Source organism: Mixophyes fleayi, chromosome 10 (assembly GCF_038048845.1).
Source record: "Mixophyes fleayi isolate aMixFle1 chromosome 10, aMixFle1.hap1, whole genome shotgun sequence".
Lineage (NCBI taxonomy): Eukaryota > Metazoa > Chordata > Amphibia > Anura > Limnodynastidae > Mixophyes > Mixophyes fleayi.
The window spans coordinates 91,703,448-91,726,289 of NC_134411.1; the positions used below are offsets into that span (position 1 = coordinate 91,703,448).

Sequence of the window (22,842 nt, forward strand, 5' to 3'; positions counted from 1 at the left end):
GAGTGGTTATGGGTGTCTGTGGGTGACAGGAGAGGGACTGGGTGTCTGTGGGTGACAGGAGAGGGACTGGGTGTCTGTGGGTGACAGGAGAGGGACTGGGTGTCTGTGGGTGACAGGAGAGGGACTGGGTGTCTGTGGGTGACAGGAGAGGGACTGGGTGTCTGTGGGTGACAGGAGAGGGACTGGGTATCTGTGGGTGACAGGAGAGGGACTGGGTGTCTGTGGGTGACAGGAGAGGGACTGGGTATCTGTGGGTGACAGGAGAGGGACTGGGTATCTGTGGGTGACAGGAGAGGGACTGGGTGTCTGTGGGTGACAGGAGTGGGTCTGGGTGTCTGTGGGTGACAGGAGTGGGTCTGGCTGTTTGTAGGTGACAGGAGTGGGTCTGGCAGTTTGTAGGTGACAGCAGTGGGACTGGCTGTTTGAAGGTGACAGGAGTGGGTCTGGCAGTTTGTAGGTGACAGCAGTGGGACTGGCTGTTTGTAGGTGACAGGAGTGGGCCTGAGTGTGACTGGGTGTCAGGAGTGGGTCTGGGTCATAATCATCTAATCATATATATATATATATATATATATATATATATATATAGTCAAAACTGATGTCATTTTATCAGTGTTTCTTTTTTTTTAATGTGCAGTATCAATGCTAGTTTATTAAACAGTATTAGATTGGGACGGGGAGCTGGGTGGCATATGCCCGCTGGGCCGGACAGAAAAAAAAGACTATTTTGGGCCGGTCCCAGCACTGGCCCAAGTCTCTATTACTTGGTGGCTGGCCCCTCCTCCGAGACCAGCCACCTTTTATCATTGGCCGCGGATCCTTACGATCCGTTCCCCCCTTCCCCTATGTGTCTCCTGCTATTGGTGTCACATGGGACGTGCACCACAGGACAGGTGGGGGTAGTATGTTAATATAATGTGTGTGTGAGGGGGTAGCATGTTAATAAAATGTGTGAGAGAGGCGGGGTTCTTAATATAATGTGGGAGGTAGGTTATTAATTTAATGGTGGATTGCAGGTGGATGCTAATTATTTAATGGGTGCTATTTTATTGTGGGGTGATGGTGGGACAATTTAATTTAATAGTGGGGTCTATCAATTTAAGATGAGGTGATTGGACCTTAAAATTTAATGCTAGGGTGGTTTGGAAGTTCATAAAGGAATGTGGGGCTGTTTTGGAGAAAATTAGGTCTTTTTATTAAATGTGAATATGAATTATTTAATGCCGTGGATGTGGGAAATGATTATATTTTTTAAACGCCATATAATTTATTGCTGGGACTGTTTGGAGGGAGGAAAATATGTTTATATATTAAAAGGGAATACCATTGTTTTAATGCTAGGGCTGGTTGGAATTTTCTAAAATTTCATGTATTTTTTTTTCCATATAGGGCCTCCAACATTCCAGAATTCAGACAAACAGCAACTGAGACACCAGCAGTCACAGGTGGGGTCAGTGATAAGAACAGGTAAGAGAGCAGGACAGTCTGCCAACTGTCCTGAATCTGGTCGGGCAGTCCTGAATTTGGGTGACTGTCTCGCGTAGTCAGGATTGGGTCTGACTATAAGGACAGTTGGGAGGTATGTCCTCCTTCACACTGTACTGCATGTGAAGGCAGAGTTGTGTGCACCTAATAGTAGTGCACACTGTATTGTCTGTGCATTTGTATAAAATGATAACCATGTTACATCATAGGGGCCCCCCTATCTAAAGTGCCCCGGGCCCCCCAGAGCCTTAATCCAGCTCTGAGACAGACCAAGATTTGCAGAAAGTCCTCCTGAGCTACGGCAGTGGTGGGCAATGTGGAAGAGGTGGAGGGCCGCATGTGGAAGAGGTGGAGAGCTGCAGGTTCAAAGGGGCCACACACAGAAAGGAGGGACAGTGCTCTCCCTTTCCAAGTCACGTGACTTCCCTGCACGGTGCAGAGGAGGTCATGTGACGTAGAAGTCGTCTCTACCCCGTTCTCGTAGGATTGGGAGCAGCTAGTTGGGGGGCCGCAGGTGAAGGGTCACGGGCAGCTGGCGGCCCTCGGGCTACCTGTTACACACCGCTGAGCTAAGGCCTAACCTATTTTTATCATTGTTCTCTTTTATTGTCTACAGGAGAAGAGCAGACCTGTCGTGGGACACTTGCCTGCTGCATAAAAATCCATAAAATGTTTTAATTGCTGGTAGAATTAATTATTTTATTTATATAGAAGGGATTTGGTGGAGATTCGGACCATGGGGTACAGGAGATAACACAGCATAATTAGTCTATAGGGCAACATTAAATCCGGGCCAGCTGGCAGGGGGTCCTCCTTGTGGGCTGATTTGACACTTGTACATAATAGATATGAATTGCGTGAAAAGAATTAAGCCAATTTCTTCTTAGAAGCACTAAATCTCCGGCCGTCTCCAGGACGTTCTATTTATTTCTTAGGGGGCAGCCACTGGGACAAACCATTTGTCTCCCTCAGTGTCTATGGAATAGGACGGTTCATTCACCGGGAGGAGGGTCTCAAAATATTCTGATGAATCTACAGTGAGCCATCAATCTTTACGATTATTGCAGAGTCAGTCTCGGTGCCAATGTAATCTGAATGCGAAATTAAAACATGAGCTGCAGCCCGATCCATCTGTTCTGTGACTTGAAAACCCCTCAATAAACTGTTATAATTTAATAGTAGGTCTGCTTTGATAAAAAGCACATCTGCCGACACTTAGATGGGAAATGTGAGATCATAAAGGCCCACAGATGGCTCTAAAACAGAATTCTCTGGGTCTCGATAGCAGAAAGCTGTTTAAGACACTAACAAAGTCTAAATTACACTTCTGATTACATTGCTAGTTAGGAAAATTGAGTAATTTTTAAAGAATATCTTTTCTTGTTTTGCATTCTGATGGTAATGGGTCTGCTTGTCTCTAGCGTCTAAATCTGCTTTGTTTCATAACTGCGTCTTGTGAGGCCTTTAAAACCGTAGCTCAGTTGTGGTGTTGACACTTCTATGAAGCCCGGGAAGTTTCTGTGTTTGAGTTTTGTCAGCATTTAAATAAGAAGCAATTCAAATTTACCTTTCACCATGAATTAATATTTATTGACCCAGCATACACTAAAGGCCACCCGCACAGCATGCTGGCGTAATTTCCAGAATGTAAGCAACATTCTGTATAATTGAGAGGGAGAAGACAGACAGAGTTGGCATTCTAGTAGTTTATAAAGAATATAGTCTCTGCTGCTCAAGCTTTGGAGAGAAGACATAGGGCCTGATTCATTAAGGAAAGTTAAGTAAAAAAAATTAATTAAGTAGTCTCCTGGACAAAACCAGGTTACAATGCAAGGGGTGCACATTAGTTTTCTAATTTGCTCAGTTAAATACTGTCTGTTTTTCATGTAGCACACAAATATCAACTTTATATTTCAGTGTATAAATAAGCTATCAAGTATTTGTGACACAATAGGGGAGAGTTCATTACTATATTTTGGACTTAAGGATAGGATTTAAGTTTTAAGACGTTGAAATACAGTTTAACTTTTTAAAGCTACATTAGTAGGATTAATAATTGGTTTAATGCTGGTGTAAAACATGTCAGTCCCACCAATATCAGAACTTTCTTGTTCCTTTCTCTGTATAATTAAAATGTAAATTTGGATTAAATGAAGAACATGCCGGGGACTATATCATTTGCGTATAAGGAGTTTTTGCTGCTAACTTGCCATATGGGCTGGTATACTAAATGTTCAGGATGCGTCTGGTAATAGTCAATATCTGTGTCGTTTAAGGGAAACGAGGAAGACCTGTACTCCTCATCGGGGAATCTTCGGAGGCACATAGGCCATAATAATGAGGTGTCCTTGTACGACACACATGAGAACATGAGGGTCCCTATCAGAGACGGTATGGCGAGGCATCCGGTGAATGACGTCAGAGGAACTCCAGTGCCGGATCCCGCTACCAGACTAAAGTAATAGAGTCTTTAGTGTGTTCTTACTGCCTGCTGTGCTCTCTCTCTCTCTCTCTCTCTATGCATTTAGCTGTCTCTCAACTACTTATCTCTTTCCTATATCTCTGCGCTTTCTTTCCCTTAGTCTCCCTACTCTCCCAGTACTCTCCTAGTACGTGGAAGACCCCAAATGGGTAGCACAAGGGGACAGACCCTTTTCCAAACTGCTATTATTGGGAAGGCATTTAGTAAAATTCATTTTTAAAGTATTAAACCCTTTAAGGTACCAGCAGACCCACATAAAATGCATTCTACCCAACTACCCCCAACCACAACTTGCAGAGCTGTGGGGAGTCCGTTCAGAAAGCGCTGCTACGTCTTTTTTGTCCTTGTCACTATTTAGCTTCAAATATAAGATCTACACAACCATGTGCAGTTTATATGTTCCTGTTTCCATAGCTACTGTACACTGCTTCGAGCATGGTGAGACTTCTAGTTCTCTGAGAGCCATAGAACTTCTTAGATGGTGGTAGTATCTCTCTTTCACAGCTGTCCTTTAGTCATTGGCACTCAGAAGAATTGGTGTCTTTTCTCGGTTGTTTATGGGCTTTATTAAGGTCACCTCTCTTCTACACTCAGCAGGACCTGCTGTTCAGGAATTGCTATGGAGCTACAGGATACTTTAGGACAGTGACGGAACCAAGACCACTTCATGGGGAGCGGCCTGTAAGGGCCAATGCCGGCCTTTACCCAAATTTTGCCCTTTGACCCGCCGTGGCCCTGTTCTGTCTCTGCCTTAGTATACCTTAGCTGGTGGTGGTTACTTATTTTTACAGCTATCCTTTTGCACTTGGTACTCAAAAAAGTTGGTGTCTCTCCTTGAATGGTCTGTGGGATCTATTTCAGAAGCATTTGCTAAATATTTTTTCCAATATTCTATTGTTATAAGGATAATTATACCCACAGCTAAAAAGTAATTTTAGTCTGAGTTCGTTTAGTTAAGGTACAATACAAAGTTTTAGCGGTATGGTGTCTGTTATTTAAATATCCGTTATCCAGAAAGTTCCATAAGTCGGAAAAATGAATAATCGCTGTCTTTTTGTAATGATGTCATACACAGACATCACTGAGAATCTCTAGCTCTGCTAAGCCATTTAATAAGGAGGTGAATGTAGAGGCGATGTAGAGAGTGATGGGTCATTTTGTATATCTTAGGCATGGTGCTCCAAATGACAAAAAAAATGTAACATCCTGTGGTCCTGAGCATTTTAGAAAATGAATGCTAGCACCTGATTGGTTGTTATGTCTTACAAGTCATTTGTACACAAAGCACCGTGTTCTTAGATAAGACTTCATGGGCCAGAGGAGAGCGAAGCATAAAAAAAGGAGTAACTTTGCACCTGGGCAAAATCATGTTGCATTGGAGGGGGAGGTAAATTTAAAGTGTAATGGCAGATTTATAGTTGGGGTAGGGCATGTCCTAGATAAACTTTAAATTGCAGTGTAAAAATAAAGCTATCAAGTATTTGTGTGCTAGATGAAAAAACTGCCAGTGGTTTCCATATGTGCAAAATAATAAACTAATTTGCACCCCTTGAATTGTAACATGGTTTGTCCAGGAGCAAACTTACTCCTTTTTTTTGCTTTGCTCTCCTTAATGACTCAGGCCCCATGTGTGTACATTTTATCTTGCCACTCTTATCTCTGGAATGTTTTATTCAAAAATTATTGGATGGGGAAGGAAATTTAAATTTCGTGATAATATGGCCACGGAAGGGTGCTGTACAGACATATTTACAGATTACCCCACTTCCACCACCAACTAACCCACTGAAAATGCTGAGGCGGCATTAAATATCCATTAAACCATAACTACCCCTGTGTGTTTTTCCCTACAGCTCAGTGAGCATGTGCAAGATTTCTAAATGCCACAAGTTGTGCGGCCCACAGGACAGCCCCAGCAATGTTTAATTTGCATTGTGCCTTAGGCAAAGTGGCTGGAGACACCATACAGAGGGGAAATGTTTTGTAGCTGATTTTCCGTGGAATGATATAGATGTGTTAAAAGCTGTATATTGCAATTGGGCTGTTCTGTAGATGTACTATTAAGGTGTTTCAGACCAGCGTGACATGTGCACTTTAACACAATTCCAATCCTTTGTTCTCTCTCGGAATGTGAAAAGATTGGGTAGTTATATCAGAAACTGTGTTCTTTCCTGGATACAATCAGTCACTTTATTAGTGTCCTGCTAGAGGCATTATGTTCACATTTTTAGTACATGTTTGCTACAAACAAGTTTGCAAAAGCAACAGCACTAAATTCGATATACAATATATATAATATTTGTCAGAATTATTCCTTATCTCTCTCTTATTACAGACCAGGGCACCGCAAGTTCAGTCCTCAAGGTCAGCCTGATTTCTAAGGTAATATACCTAAGAAAGAATTGTGCTCTGGTAAAATAAGGTGTGGTAAGCAGTTTGTCCGTATCGTATGAAATTAGACGTTTTAAAACCTTAGAGGACGTAAACCAAAGGAAACCCTTTTTAATATGTTGTAGTACGTCCTGAACGGTAGTATTCCTTTCTATATTGTCAGGACATCTCTGTACGGGCTTAGACTGTAGATTTAATGTACATTAATGCTGCTACTTAACTGTAGAAGTCAATAGCTTAAGCTGTCCATATATGGGTTCAGCCAAAGTGGACAGATCCTGCCATATGGCACTTGGGTCAATTGGCAAGATCCTATGCAGGGGCAAACGCAGGATCTGTAGAGGGGGGTTTCCACACCACGCCGCCAGTGGGCGTAGCTATAATATTAGACAGTGCTTGGCTGCTCTTCAACTCTTCCTATCCACATAATATACATGGGCAATGCTGCGTGCACTACTGTTAGGTGCACGCAGCTCTCCCTTTTCAAGCAGAGCCGTGTGAAGCGGGGGCAGGGTCCAGCCACCTCAATTATACAGTGCCCCAGGCTTGGAGGGGGTTTCCAGGCACTAGAACCCCCTCCCCCCCTCGGTTTGCCTATACTATGGCAAGAGCCATTAGTGCGGTTGGCCAGTGACATACCATCTGGTTTTCTGGCAGTGCCAATTGACATTTAGTCATACCTAAGACAATGGTAATTAATTGTTGTTTTTTCCACTTCCATCTCTAGCGCTCTGTGGAAAAATTAGTCATCCAACTTGCTGTGTGTATGGACAGCTTAATAGCAGTAGACAATCCGTGAGTTAAAGTGGTTTTTCACTACAGGCTGGCATGTCTATACACTATTTGTCAACACATAGCAGGCAGCGTAAACTTCATAAGATCTTATATGTCATTAATCTCAGGGCTGATGCTGATACAAGCCATAAAATATGCTAGACTTCCTAATATATGAAACTGTTTCCATGATTTGGGTTCTACCGATGTTGAGAAGATAAAGGCTGTCAATGGAACTGTAAATGTACTGTACGTGTTAACTATATATGGATAATATGTTTAAATCATGTAATTTGTGGGTTTTTGTGGGTTATTCTTAAGTATCTATGTGTTAGTGGCTGGACGGGAATGACTACTACTTTTGAGTGTCAAGTGCAAATAGATAATTAGGGCTTATTTAATAAATGTTAATAGACATGTACTGGACCCGAGAACAACCATTGTTATTCTAGCTTTCCTTAGACAAACCACAGTTGACTTCTAAACGCTGCAATTTGGTTGGCTGTGGATTACAGCATTTCATTGCTGTCCGCACCATGGAATAAAAATTGTGTCAAATTCATAATTCACAGTCAGCCTAAATAGAATTATGGTATTGCTGCTCTCTGTCCTACAACTGCCACAAAAATGACAGACTTCCTTTATCAAATGACTATGATATTGTCACTCACCGGACCGTGAGTGCCTCTTCCCGGACATTTAGGAACCGTGGCCGTCCTCCATCCTGAGGGTCTGCGCATGCGCAGCCCTTTCCTATACTTCAGTGTATGTCCCTTTAACTCAATTGGCAGATCAGGCAACACTCCCTATATTAAGCACCTGTGGTCAACACCACGTTGCCTGATCTTGGAGTCTCATTCCCCATGAGTCTCTGAAGGTGTTCCTATGTTTCCTCGTGTATTCAGCGCTGCTGATTCCTGTGGTTTCCAAACCACTTCTACCTCTGTGGTTTCCAAACCACTTCTACTACTGTGGTTTCCATACCACTTCTACCATCAACTGTATCATCGTGACTGTTTGCTGATTCCTATCCGCTGCCTCCGTGCACTACAGTCTTCTATACCACTTCAACGCTATCATATTCCATTGTGACTGTTTGCTGATTCCTATCCGCTGCCTCCGTGCACTACAGTCTTCTATACCACTTCAACGCTATCATATTCCATTGTGACTGTTTGCTGATTCCTACCCGCTGCCTCCGTGCACTACAGCCTTCTCTCCACATCCACTCACCTGTTCATCATCAAGTCGGTGAGCTGATTCCTATCCGCTGCCTCCGTGCACTACAGTCTCCAGCTGGTAACTCGTCTGTGTTCATCATCGTGACTGTTAGCTGATTCCTATCCGCTGCCTCCGTGCACTACAGTCTCCAGCTTGCAACTCGCCTGTGTTCACCATCGTGACTGTTAGCTGATTCCTATCCGCTGCCTCCGTGCACTACAGCCTCCAGCTTGCAACTCGCCTGTGTTCACCATCGTGACTGTTAGCTGATTCCTATCCGCTGCTCCTGTGCACCTCAGCCTCATCTCATCTCTCCCGTGTTTCCTCGAGACTGCTGCTATTATTACCATCTGCTTCTCTTCGTGATCAACAGCTCCTGGTCTACTCTGCTCTCCCGTGTTCCATCGCTATTGGTACCTGTTGGTTGCTACTGGTTACCTCCGTGTGTCCGCAGAGCCCTGCTGCTGCTGTCAGCGCTATCGTCCACCCGCTGCTGATCCGCTCTCCACGCCTTCCTGTGTCCTGCTGGTCTCTACCCTCCTGTCAGCATTGGATTCGTATCTCATCAGCTACTCCTCTGCTAGATCATCTCCATTCTCCTGGATCCTCCATGAGTCCAGTTCCACGTTCTACTGATTCCTGTGGATTCGTGTCCCTGTTGGTCTACTTACCTGTGCGCTGCACCTACTAGACTCTTCCTCCAGGGACTTCTCATCCTGCCGGCCTCCTGCCGCTCAGGTATCGCTGCACTCCTATCTGACTGCCTACTTCTGAACCACGGTATGCATACTTCTCATTGACTGTGCTGGTGTATTGCATACCTTGCTGGACTGTGTTGGTTCTCCTCTGGAGTCTGCTATCCGCTGAGTCTATTGCCATCATTGACTGTGTTATCTTGTGCTGGATTACTTCAAGAGACTCTCTATATTTGCAGACCTGTTCAGTCATTTATATATATTGTGCATATTATTGTGGATCGTGTTTAAGGTGCCCGTGTACATCCTGTGTTGCAGTCTCTCCCCGTACACCTCCTCACATATATATTCAGTGGTACAACTTGCTGAAGGCAGACCACTGATCCCTGTTTCCTGTATCACCTGTTCCAGTATCCTCTCACATAGCAGTGGTACAACTTGCTATCGCAGACCACTGACTACCCGGATACCTCCACTTGGATTCCATTCCTTCACTCAGACAGCGGTACAACTTGCTCTCCGCAGACCGCTGACTCTCATCACCTCCTCGTTGCTGTTGGACATTCCTCCTCACTATAGCAGTGGTACAACTTGCTATCGCAGACCACTGACTACCTTCACGTGTCCTTGTCCATACAGTTCCTCGTGTATTAATACCTCCATATTACCAGTGCTGCTAGTCATAGACTTTCCTGAGCATCTCATCATCTACCATTGCCTGTTCCGTGATCACCCTGCTACCAGAGTACTCTATTACCATCTACGTTGCTCTGGTAAGCCTACCACCTGGTGATCCCTGGGTAAAGACTCCTAGTGCCCGTGACAGTAAGATCAGGCCATGACAGACCCAGATACGGAACCTACAGCCAAGGAGATGCTGCAGCATCTGGTCAGCCGTGTGGAGCAACAGGATGCCCGCCAACAGCTGTTACTTCAGTGTTATCAGTCATTAACCTCCCAAGGAACATCTGGACAGACTGTGACAGCTACTCCTGAGGCTCCTGTGCTTTCCTCCGTTTCCCCAGTGCCATCCCAGGTGTCTACAGCTTCCACGCTTCACCTGCCTACTCCGTCAAAGTACGATGGAGACCCCAAAACTTGTAGGGGTTTCCTGAACCAATGTTCAGTCCATTTTGAGCTCCAACCTCAAAATTTTTCTACCCATCGTTCCAGAGTGGCCTATCTTATCTCTTTGTTTTCAGGACAAGCCCTGGCTTGGGCCTCCCCTCTGTGGGAAAGAAATGATCCAATATTACAAGATAGTGCCAAATTCATTTCTACATTCCGAAGTGTGTTCGATGAACCAGGTCGTGTGACCTCCGCTGCTTCCAGCATCCTCCGCCTACGACAAGGATCTCATACAGTAGGCCAGTACGTCATTCAATTTAGGATCTTAGCCTCTGAACTTCAGTGGAACACTGAAGCCCTAGTTGCCGCCTTCTGGCAGGGGCTCTCCGATAAAATTAAAGATGCACTGACTACTCAAGAGCTTCCTTCATCACTTGAAGATTTGATCTCTCTATGCCATCGTGTTGATATGAGATTTCGTGAAAGAGAGGCTGAGAAAACAACTTCTGCTAAAGCACCTCTTCGTTCTAACCCTCAATTTCGTCCAGTTTCACCCTCTGTGATTCCCATGGAGATAGGACGTTCCAAATTATCTTCCGAGGAGAGAAAACGAAGAGTAAAGAATAGACTCTGTATCTATTGTGCTGATTCCACTCATATTCTCAGCTCTTGCCCTAAGAGATCGGGAAATGCCAGGCCCTAACTAGTTCTGGAGAGGTGAAGTTAGGGTCCCTGGAGTCCTCTCCATCTTCCATGAAATCTAAAGTCTGCGCTTTTGATGTTACGATTTCCTGTGCTACCAAAACCTTTGAGTCACAGGCATTGATTGATTCCGGAGCAGCAGGAAATTTTATTTCCAAATCGTTAGTAAATCAATGGTCTCTACCAGTGATCACCTTAAAAACACCCATTACTGTGACGGCTATCGATGGACCACGTCTCATCAATGGTCTCATCACCCAGAGTACGTCTCCAGTAACACTGCAGATTGGTGCCCTGCATCATGAAGAAATATCGTTTTTAATCCTTCCTGTTACGACAATTCCGATTGTCTTAGGCCTTCCATGGCTTCAGTGTCACTCTCCCCAGATTGACTGGCGCACCCCTCAAGTCACGTCTTGGGGGCCTGAATGTCACCATCGTTGCCTTTCCCAAGTTATTCCTCTCAAAGTACAGCAATCTTCCATCTCATCTACCTCACCGGGACTCCCTCCTCAATATGCTTCATTTACTGATGTGTTTGATAAAGCTCAGTCTGAACGTCTTCCTCCTCATCGTTCTTGGGATTGTCCGATCGACCTTCTACCTGGCAAGACTCCCCCCAGGGGCCGGGTCTATCCACTTTCGTTACCTGAAACTCAAGCCACATCTGAGTACATACAGGAGAACCTCCAGCGTGGGTTTATTCGACCTTCCACCTCTCCCGCTGGAGCTGGGTTCTTCTTCGTCAAAAAGAAGGATGGATCATTACGCCCTTGCATAGATTTTCGTGGACTCAATGCCATTACTATCAAGAATCGGTACCCCATTCCGCTGATCACTGAGCTATTCGATCGCATCAAGGGAGCCCGTATTTTTACTAAGCTGGATCTTCGTGGTGCCTACAATTTAATCAGAATCCGTTCCGGTGACGAATGGAAGACAGCGTTTAACACCAGAGACGGGCATTACGAATATCTGGTAATGCCTTTCGGGCTGTGTAATGCCCCCGCTGTTTTTCAAGGCTTCATCAATGAGATCTTTCGGGACTTATTATATGTATGTGTCGTCGTCTATTTGGACGACATATTGATCTTTTCTCAGGACCTGCCTTCTCACCACCAACATGTGGCAGAAGTCCTCTCCAGGCTACGAAAAAATTCATTGTTCTGTAAATTAGAAAAATGTTCATTCGAATTGCCCCAGATTCCATTCTTGGGGTATATAGTTTCCGGAGTTGGCCTGAAGATGGATCCAGACAAGGTGAATGCTGTACTACATTGGCCCCAGCCAACTACTCTTCGTGCTATCCAGCGTTTTTTAGGTTTTGCCAATTACTATAGACGCTTCATTCAAGACTTTTCTTCCATTGCATCTCCTATTGTGGCCCTGACTCGGAAAGGGGCTAATCCTAAGCAATGGTCGCCTGAGGCTCTTCAAGCCTTTCAAACACTCAAAGAGTCCTTCTCTTCGGCTCCAATCCTTCGACAGCCTGATGTGACACTCCCCTTCTTTCTAGAAGTAGATGCCTCTAATGTGGGCTTAGGAGCCATTCTCTCCCAACGCTCTGAACAGCAAAAATTCCATCCTTGTGCCTTCTATTCTCGGGGTCTTCTGCCCGCAGAGAAGAATTATACTATCGGGGACAAGGAGTTACTGGCTATCAAAGCGGCATTAGAGGAATGGAGATACTTATTGGAAGGAGCTCGCCATCCGGTGACGATCTTCACGGATCATAAGAACTTGTCATATCTTCAGTCTGCCCAATGCTTGAACCCTCGTCAAGCAAGATGGTCTCTTTTCTTTTCCCGTTTTGAATTAATAATAACCTTCAAACCAGCTGCCAAGAACAAAAAAGCTGACGCTTTATCTAGAGCTTTTGTGACGTCCTCTGATATAGAAGAGGTTTCCAACCATACCATTCTAGACCCCAAATGTATCTCACTGGCTGCTTCATCCACCAAAACGCTACCATTTGGGAAGACCCTCGTGCCTCCTACTCTAAGGAGGAAAATCCTTTCGTGGTTCCATGCCTCTCGCTTTTCTGGACACGCCGGTGAACACAAGACCTTTGAGATTCTCTCTCGAAGTTACTGGTGGCCTTCAATGAGGAGAGACGTCAAAGAGTTCATTGCTTCCTGTGAATTATGTTCCCAATTCAAATCCTCCCGCAGAACTCCAGCAGGGTTGCTGCGACCACTACCCATTCCGTCCAAACCGTGGACCCATATTAGTATGGATTTCGTTACTGATTTACCATCTAGTAAGAATCATAACACTATTTGGGTGGTGGTGGACCGATTTTCGAAGATCATCATCATCATCATCATCATCATTTATTTATATAGCGCCACTAATTCCGCAGCGCTGTACAGAGAACTCATTCACATCAGTCCCTGCCCCATTGGAGCTTACAGTCTAAATTCCCTAATATATACACACACTCACACAAAGACAGACAGAGAGGGAGACAGACAGAGACTAGGGTCAATTTTTTTGATTGCAGCCAATTAACCTACCAGTATGTTTTTGGAGTGTGGGAGGAAACCGGAGCACCCGGAGGAAACCCACGCAAACACAGGGAGAACATACAAACTCCACACAGATAAGGCCATGGTCGGGAATCGAACTCATGACCCCAGTGCTGTGAGGCAGATGTGCTAACCACTAGGCCACTGTGCTGCCCATACTCATTTGGCTCAATGGCTCATTTCGTCCCTCTGTCTGGTTTGCCTTCTTCGTCTATCCTGGCTGAACATTTCATTAAAGAGATCTTCCGCATCCATGGATGTCCGTCTGAGATTGTGTCAGATAGAGGAGTACAATTCGTTTCCAGATTCTGGCGAGCCCTTTGTAAAACCTTGGGCATACGATTAGCACTCTCATCGTCTTACCATCCGCAATCTAACGGACAAACTGAACGTGTCAATCAAGATCTTGAGACTTTTATAAGGATGTTCTCTTCAGCCAATCAAGACAACTGGGTAGAGTTGCTTCCTTGGGCTGAATTCGCCCATAACAACATGTACCATGAGTCATCATCCAAAACTCCATTTTTTGTGGTTTACGGTCACCATCCGTCTTTTCCGGAATTTCCTGCCCTCCCGCCCACCCAAGTCCCTGCGGTGGAGACTGCTTGTCAGACCTTTAAAAATATCTGGTCTCAGGTCAAAACCTGTTTAAAGAAGACATCTATCAAATATAAATCTTTCGCAGATAAGAAGAGGCGGGCTATTCCACCACTAAAAATTGGAGATCGTGTCTGGTTATCTAATAAAAACATTCGTTTGAAGGTTCCATCTATGAAATTCGCCCCTCGTTTTATTGGTCCATATAGGATCATTCAAGTAATCAATCCAGTATGTGTGAAACTTCTTCTTCCTAAGAATCTTCGGATTTCTAATGCCTTCCATGTGTCTTTACTCAAACCTCTTATTATCAACCGTTTCTCAAATCCTCCCTCAGCTCCGCAGCCAGTTCAAGTTCATCAGGAGGAGGATTTCGAAATTACTGAGGTACTAGACGCAAAAATTTCGCGAGGAGTCCTCCGTTTCCTCGTTCATTGGAAGGGCTTTGGTCCTGAGGAGCGCTCTTGGATCAAAGCTGAAGATCTTAATGCTCCTGCCCTTTTGAAGAGGTTTTATTCCAAAAATCCGGACAAGCCCGGTTCCAGGCGTTCTGTGCCCACCTTTAAAAGGGGGGGTACTGTCACTCACCGGACCGTGAGTGCCTCTTCCCGGACATTTAGGAACCGTGGCCGTCCTCCATCCTGAGGGTCTGCGCATGCGCAGCCCTTTCCTATACTTCAGTGTATGTCCCTTTAACTCAATTGGCAGATCAGGCAACACTCCCTATATTAAGCACCTGTGGTCAACACCACGTTGCCTGATCTTGGAGTCTCATTCCCCATGAGTCTCTGAAGGTGTTCCTATGTTTCCTTGTGTATTCAGCGCTGCTGATTCCTGTGGTTTCCAAACCACTTCTACCTCTGTGGTTTCCAAACCACTTCTACTACTGTGGTTTCCATACCACTTCTACCATCAACTGTATCATCGTGACTGTTTGCTGATTCCTATCCGCTGCCTCCGTGCACTACAGTCTTCTATACCACTTCAACGCTATCATATTCCATTGTGACTGTTTGCTGATTCCTATCCGCTGCCTCCGTGCACTACAGTCTTCTATACCACTTCAACGCTATCATATTCCATTGTGACTGTTTGCTGATTCCTACCCGCTGCCTCCGTGCACTACAGCCTTCTCTCCACATCCACTCACCTGTTCATCATCAAGTCGGTGAGCTGATTCCTATCCGCTGCCTCCGTGCACTACAGTCTCCAGCTGGTAACTCGTCTGTGTTCATCATCGTGACTGTTAGCTGATTCCTATCCGCTGCCTCCGTGCACTACAGTCTCCAGCTTGCAACTCGCCTGTGTTCACCATCGTGACTGTTAGCTGATTCCTATCCGCTGCCTCCGTGCACTACAGCCTCCAGCTTGCAACTCGCCTGTGTTCACCATCGTGACTGTTAGCTGATTCCTATCCGCTGCTCCTGTGCACCTCAGCCTCATCTCATCTCTCCCGTGTTTCCTCGAGACTGCTGCTATTATTACCATCTGCTTCTCTTCGTGATCAACAGCTCCTGGTCTACTCTGCTCTCCCGTGTTCCATCGCTATTGGTACCTGTTGGTTGCTACTGGTTACCTCCGTGTGTCCGCAGAGCCCTGCTGCTGCTGTCAGCGCTATCGTCCACCCGCTGCTGATCCGCTCTCCACGCCTTCCTGTGTCCTGCTGGTCTCTACCCTCCTGTCAGCATTGGATTCGTATCTCATCAGCTACTCCTCTGCTAGATCATCTCCATTCTCCTGGGTCCTCCATGAGTCCAGTTCCACGTTCTACTGATTCCTGTGGATTCGTGTCCCTGTTGGTCTACTTACCTGTGCGCTGCACCTACTAGACTCTTCCTCCAGGGACTTCTCATCCTGCCGGCCTCCTGCCGCTCAGGTATCGCTGCACTCCTATCTGACTGCCTACTTCTGAACCACGGTATGCATACTTCTCATTGACTGTGCTGGTGTATTGCATACCTTGCTGGACTGTGTTGGTTCTCCTCTGGAGTCTGCTATCCGCTGAGTCTATTGCCATCATTGACTGTGTTATCTTGTGCTGGATTACTTCAAGAGACTTTCTATATTTGCAGACCTGTTCAGTCATTTATATATATTGTGCATATTATTGTGGATCGTGTTTAAGGTGCCCGTGTACATCCTGTGTTGCAGTCTCTCCCCGTACACCTCCTCACATATATATTCAGTGGTACAACTTGCTGAAGGCAGACCACTGATCCCTGTTTCCTGTATCACCTGTTCCAGTATCCTCTCACATAGCAGTGGTACAACTTGCTATCGCAGACCACTGACTACCCGGATACCTCCACTTGGATTCCATTCCTTCACTCAGACAGCGGTACAACTTGCTCTCCGCAGACCGCTGACTCTCATCACCTCCTCGTTGCTGTTGGACATTCCTCCTCACTATAGCAGTGGTACAACTTGCTATCGCAGACCACTGACTACCTTCACGTGTCCTTGTCCATACAGTTCCTCGTGTATTAATACCTCCATATTACCAGTGCTGCTAGTCATAGACTTTCCTGAGCATCTCATCATCTACCATTGCCTGTTCCGTGATCACCCTGCTACCAGAGTACTCTATTACCATCTACGTTGCTCTGGTAAGCCTACCACCTGGTGATCCCTGGGTAAAGACTCCTAGTGCCCGTGACAGATATGATTATTTCCCAATATAATTGATATTTTCTTTTATCGTTCATGATTGGGCAGCCTAGGAAGCCTGATGTTTATGATGAATGGACAGCCTAGGAAGCCTGATGTTTCTGATAAGTGGGCAGCCTAGGAAGCCTGATGTTTATGATGAGTGGACGGCCTAGGAAGCCTGGTGTTTATGAGGAGTGGACGGCCTAGGAAGCCTGATGTTTATGAGGAGTGGACAGCCTAGGAAGCCTGATGTTTATGATGAATGGACAGTCCAATCTTTACAATGAGTGAACAGACTAGGAAGCTAAAATAAAGTTGTGATTGTGTGGGAAGAAATTTCCCTGTACATAGCACACTTCCTGCCAGTAATCGCATTGAAGGACACTGCGGTCAGACTTTCTGTCTAAAATCGTTGAGACAGTGAACAGCAACGAGCACTCACTAGGTTCCCTGTATCTTTTAGCGACACATGGACACGTTAGAATATCCTGAAAATGTGGCATGCTAGCTGTACTGCTTCTGAGAACCACTTTTAGAACCCTTGTAATTGTAAAGGTGAATAATATATGTTTACATGAAAAGAAAAAACTAATTAGTTCTGAAATGGATGCCTTGGCGTTATTGAAACTTTGGCTACCAAACAGAAAGATTACTGATTTGTTTAAATTTGTTTATGTTTTGTTCCTATATCCTTTCCCTTATGTTTATATTTTAATAATTATATCTTTACAACTTCTTATGCGCTGTTTAAATGTGTTCTTTTGAATAAAGGTTTCATGCCTGTCTCTTTTCCAAAAAAAACAAAACAAAACAAAAAAACTCTACTGCACCATATGTCTATCCTCTAATGACTGTATAAAAACCTAATTAAATCTGAGGTGAGAATAATGTTACTCTTAATTTTGCAAATTCAGGCTTGTCTTTGTGCAGTGAGTACGATTCACGTCACACCGCTTAGATGTCTACTGGATGTGTCTCTGACACCCACTTGCGCAAAGGGCAACTTTCAATAAACTTTAATGAATGGATGACATATGTTAATTGATCATTTTTATAATTGGTCTTTGTGAAAAAGACAAGTGTTTAAGGACACTCCATCTCCATTTCCCATAAGATTTCTCAAACTAAGAAATCTTACGACGAAATATGTATGAATAATATTGTTATCGCACTGTTTCTAAAAACTTTTGTAACAGTGTAGCAATACAAAGTATCTCAAAGTCATGTTTTTAAGCACTGCCTTGGATTAGATAACAGACTTTCTTTCAAAACTTACACCCTTCCTTCTGCCCTTTCTCACTGCTTATTGCAGGCAGGTCTGCTGGGGGTTTGTAGAACATTTTGGGGACCAGAACAGCTATATATTATTTATATTATGCTGTCACCTGTGTGACAGCATAATATAAAAGATAGAGCTATCTGTCTGTCACTTGCAAACGGTGGAGTTCATTTTTCGAAGAGTCTAACTGCCACAGTGAAGAACAAAATTAGCTTTGGTCATGCTGATGGCCTCGATTGTACAAGTGCACCTAGATTATCATAAAGAGCAAAGTTTATGGAATAAGATATCGGAGGTATTTCCCAAGAGCAGCCAAATGTATCTGTGCACAATCAAGGTAAACATTTGGTGGGCTAATCCAGCACTGATCTTTATTATTATTATTATTATTATTATTATTATTAATATTTATTTATAAGGCGCTACAAGGCATCGGCAGCGTCGTACAGAGACAAACAAAATCACAATACAATGGGAGACAGCACAGTACAGTAAACACAGCAACTCAGTACGCTCAATGCACAGCTAGAGAGGGCGGGGAAGGGGGAGGGAGGATCCGAAAACGACGGGGCCCAAGAAGGGGGGCGCGGAAGACAGGGAGACCCCCAGGGGGGAGGAGGGAGCGAAAGTGGACGTGGGGTGGAGGACCTTTGAGGAGGAGGGCTAAGTAGCTGGAGAGCAGAGTTAGAAGTGGTGGAAACAGGAGGAGAGATGGCCCTGCTCAGAGGAGCGTACAATCTAAGATCTTTGGCTGAGTTCTCATGAATATTGGTTGAATTCACAAGGCTGGTGGAGATGTTCCTTCAAGTGGATGACCACATTGATTTTCTGTAGTAAAACTGCTAATATTTACTTTTTGTTAGCATCGTGCCCCTGAAACCGGTAGTCCCCCCAGTTCCCCTCAGGACTGTCTGTGAAGTGGGGATACATTCATATCAGGTGTCTGACACCTTTATTACATGAATAATTTGTCCTTATTTTTCCTTCTTTTAAGGTTAGGAGAGAAACGTGTAAGTAACAGCAAATTTTACACATAACGGTGGTTTGCAATTTAAGTGCGGTCCCTCGTTTGTCCTGGAAGACTTGGATTGTCATCAACAGGAGCTACTTTCAAGAAGGTTGTCGATACATGAAGACGATTATTTCGCCATGGATACTTGTTAATTCTTCTAAAAAATGGCTACCACAAACTATTACTGTAGCAACAATGGAGACTTCTGCTGCTGTATTATTAAAATACTTATGAGAAAACCTGTCCTACGTTGGGTGGATCCGAAACATCTGCGACCAGTTGGAGACTGTTTGGAGACCTGAAGAAGTTACTGTCTCACGTTGGGTTTGTGTGAGGTCTTATATGGAATTCCTGCTTTGTTTTACTTGTCTATACTGTTCCCATTCCAGAACAGGGCTGTCCAGAGGTAGCAGGAGCTGCCCGTCTAGCTGACCTATTGTGGTGGCCTTGTCTTCTCAGTGGGGCCGTTTGGCCGTCAACACCCCAGGAGATTTGAAACCCCAGAATGTTGTAAGAGTGAGCTGGTATTCTGGGGCTCCAAATTTAAACTCTGCTTAGATTGGAGGGGAACGGAGGAAGAGTAGGCGGCCGGCCATTAAGATAAGTTATAAGAGGGTAGGGTTGTCCTTCCATAGAAGCTTTGGGATCCCCATCGTTATGTAAAACAGACCCTTTGAAGATTGAAAAGGAACTCATTTATGTTGAGCTTATGGGATAATGATTATTTCAAAATAGTGTCAAACAATAGACTATGGAGGTTGTCGGAGAAAGGCACCTGGCCACCAAGTGGACAGGTCTGTTCTTGAATGTTGCTGCAGAGCTGTGCAGGTAACTGGACTAAAGTATAGAACGGCATTATCTAGGTCTGGTAGAATGTATTCCGCGCCAGATATTTCTTGCCTTGTATGCTTATTTGTCATTTTATTTTCAGTTATAGAACATTGTGGGGAAGAGGACGTGTATAAAAGTGGAGTAAACAGTGTAATTACCATTTGTATCAGTTTTATTCGAAGATGTGGCATTATATTGAATTGATAAATTATTATAGATTTTATCCCAATGTTTAGTCAACCCTAAGCTATACTCCACTCTTATGCACGCTGCATGTTAGCGCCAATAATGTCATTACAGTGCTAACACAATCATTTACTGTTTTTGTCTCAATTTTTATGTTCTATGCACTGTACAAGACTGCAAAAAAAGACTGCAGGAGGTCACCTAAACCGTGGTTTTGTTCACATCAGGTCCAATTCAATTCCATGTCAGTTAATACTGAATTCTGAACAAATTACTTCTGTAGCTTTTTATTGAAAAAAATAAATCTTAGGCCAAATTCTATGCAATTGCTTACCACATGTGAGAACAATAGTGACTCCATCAGGCTGATATTAAACACATAGCAAACTACTTGCTATAAAAGTAATTTATTGTCCTTTTTTAACAATATTCTCTCTTATATTTGCTACTTGCTGTGTTTTTTTTATGATTTTCCTGTAAAAACTGGATGTTGGAGTGACCTATATTATCCAATCAGATACTAGATATAAATTCAGGCCTGGCCAACCTATGGCTCTCTAAGATGTTGTGAAACTACAAGTCCCAGTATACCATGCCAGCTATCGGCTGGCTATCTTCTGGCAAAGCATGCTGGGACTTGTAGTTTGACAACAGCTGGAGAGCCACAGTTTGGCCAGGCCTGGTTCAGTGCAAGACAAATTACTAACAGCAAATGTCTGACTCGTTATCTATATTAACACTCACAATTATGAATCTAAAACTTGAAGTCTATGGGATAGATTTACTAAAACTTCTAAAAAGGAAAAGTGGAAGTGTTGCCCATAGCAGCCAATAATATTATAGCTATCATTTTCTAGCATGTACTAGATAAATGATAGCTAGAATTTGATTGGTTGCTATAGGCAACACCTCCACTTTTCCATTTTACAAGTTTTAGTACCTCTACCCTAGGTCTTCTCCCGGATCCTCCATACATTGTCACTCTCATTAGGTTCTCTAATCATTTATGGTTCTCTTACATAACAACTTCAAGCACAGAGATTGATGAGCTGCTTTGCAGAGATTGAATGACCAGATCAGAGAGTAATTTGGCCATACATGGACTAACAACCCAACTGATGTTGCATGTACTTGGCCCCAGCACTTTTTAATGACCTCACACATGCAGCTATAGGGGGTATATTTACTAAAGTTTCTAAAAAAGGAGACTTGGAGGTGTTGCCCATAGCAACCAATCAGATTCTACTTCTCATTTATCAAGTACAGTCTAGAAAATGATAGCTAGAATCTGATTGGTTGATTTGGAAAACAAGATTTGAACATTGTTTTGTCTAGGAGTGTGTTTTGCTGATAGTTGTTGTTTTCCAATGTGCTTTTAGTTAGGTTTTACGTAGAATTGTTTTTCAATTTTTTTAATTTAATCTGTGCAAAGGCACTTCACACACATATTTCATATGAATGCACTCTGTGCAGTGTATTTCCTCTAGATCAGTTTACAAAACCAGTTGTGTCCGTAGCCATCATTACCTGCAAGGATTTTAGTCAAGCTGTAGTATGTAGAGTTCTGGCGAATGATTGTACAGCAAAGATATGATGTCACATTTCACAACTTGCTCTTCAGTTGGACACATGATATGATGAAGGATAATTTATTTCAGTAACTGTTATTAAATGTATTCCAACTATATGCAGTGGCATTGTTACTATCCAAAATAACCCAAATGTGTCCTAAACTATAGTTGTTTGTGAAATGACGCAAAAGGACTTGACACTGTCAACTTTTATAGAAATTGACTTTTCCATGAATTGTTTGTTGTTAATATTTGTAATAAAGGTTTGCAGTGATTGGGTATATGTCTACCTTTATTCATGTTGTTCTCTAAGCTTATGTTAATAACGTTTTAATAAATTCTAATTATACCACACTTAATGCAGGTTATTTTTGATAAAAGGAGAACTGTACCCAAAATATCTGATGCTCATGTCATTTTTCATTTTCATATCCCATGTTAGGGGCAAACGCAGGATTTGTAGAGGGGGGTTTCCACACCACGCCGCCAGTGGGCGTGAACAGCATACATGAAGGCGTGGCTATAATATTAGACAGTGCTTGGCTGCTCTCCAACTCTTCCTATTCCCATAATATACAGGGGCAATGCTACGTGCACTACTGTTAGGTGCACGCGGCTCTCCCTTTTCAAGCAGAGCTGTGTGAAGCGGGAGCAGGGTCCAGCCACCTCAATTATACAGTGCCCCAGGCTTGGAGGGGGGTTTCCAGGCACAAGGAATGCCCCCCCTCCCCTCGGTTTGCCTAGGCATGTGATAGCAAAATGATTTGGAAACCATCTGTTTGGGTTGATTTATGGCTTCAATACAGAAATTCTAATTGCTGGTTTTTTTTTAACAAGTCTGCTTGTCTGAGCAATCTTTTGAAATGTAAGTCTCCAAAGAATTATGTATATTGTAAATATAGTAGTTAAGAGTTCTCAGTTTCCTCCTCTAAAAGGCAACAGACTAACCTGCTGTAATCGATATTGAACACGGTGCTGTAGCTCAAACACACCGCACGCACAAATATTGCAGAGGAATGCTGTGTTTTTCAAGGTATTTCATCATCATCATCATCATCATCTATATAGCGCCACTAATTCTGCAGCGCTGTACAGAGAACCCATTCACATCAGTCCCTGCGCCATTGGAGCTTACAGTCTAAATCCCCTAACATAACACACACAGACCGAGATAAACTAAGGGCAATTTAAAAGGAGCCAATTAACCTACCAGTATGTTTTTGGAGTGTGGGAGGAAACCGGAGCACCCGGAGGAAACCCACGCAAACACTGGGAGAACATACAAACTCCACACAGATAAGGCCATGGTCTGGAATCGAACTCATGCCCCCAGTGCTGTGAGGCAGAAGTGCTAACCAATAAGCCACTGTG

General features: G+C 43.9%; 1 protein-coding gene across 3 annotated transcripts in view; it reads left to right on the forward strand.

Annotated features, from left to right (window-relative positions):
* PLCG2 (phospholipase C gamma 2) overlaps window positions 1-21,825 on the forward strand; it is a 124,368-nt gene extending 102,543 nt beyond the window's left edge. For 2 of the 3 annotated variants that reach the window (XM_075189156.1, XM_075189155.1), the window contains exons 32-34: window positions 3,762-3,943; window positions 6,303-6,349; window positions 18,866-21,825. In XM_075189156.1, the coding sequence (XP_075045257.1) occupies window positions 3,762-3,943; window positions 6,303-6,348 (228 nt within the window). In that variant the 3' untranslated portion in view covers window position 6,349; window positions 18,866-21,825. The remainder of the gene's footprint in view (window positions 1-3,761; window positions 3,944-6,302; window positions 6,350-18,865) is intronic. The other variant, XM_075189157.1, reaches the window with a different exon arrangement.
* The last annotated feature ends 1,017 nt before the right edge of the window (window positions 21,826-22,842 follow it).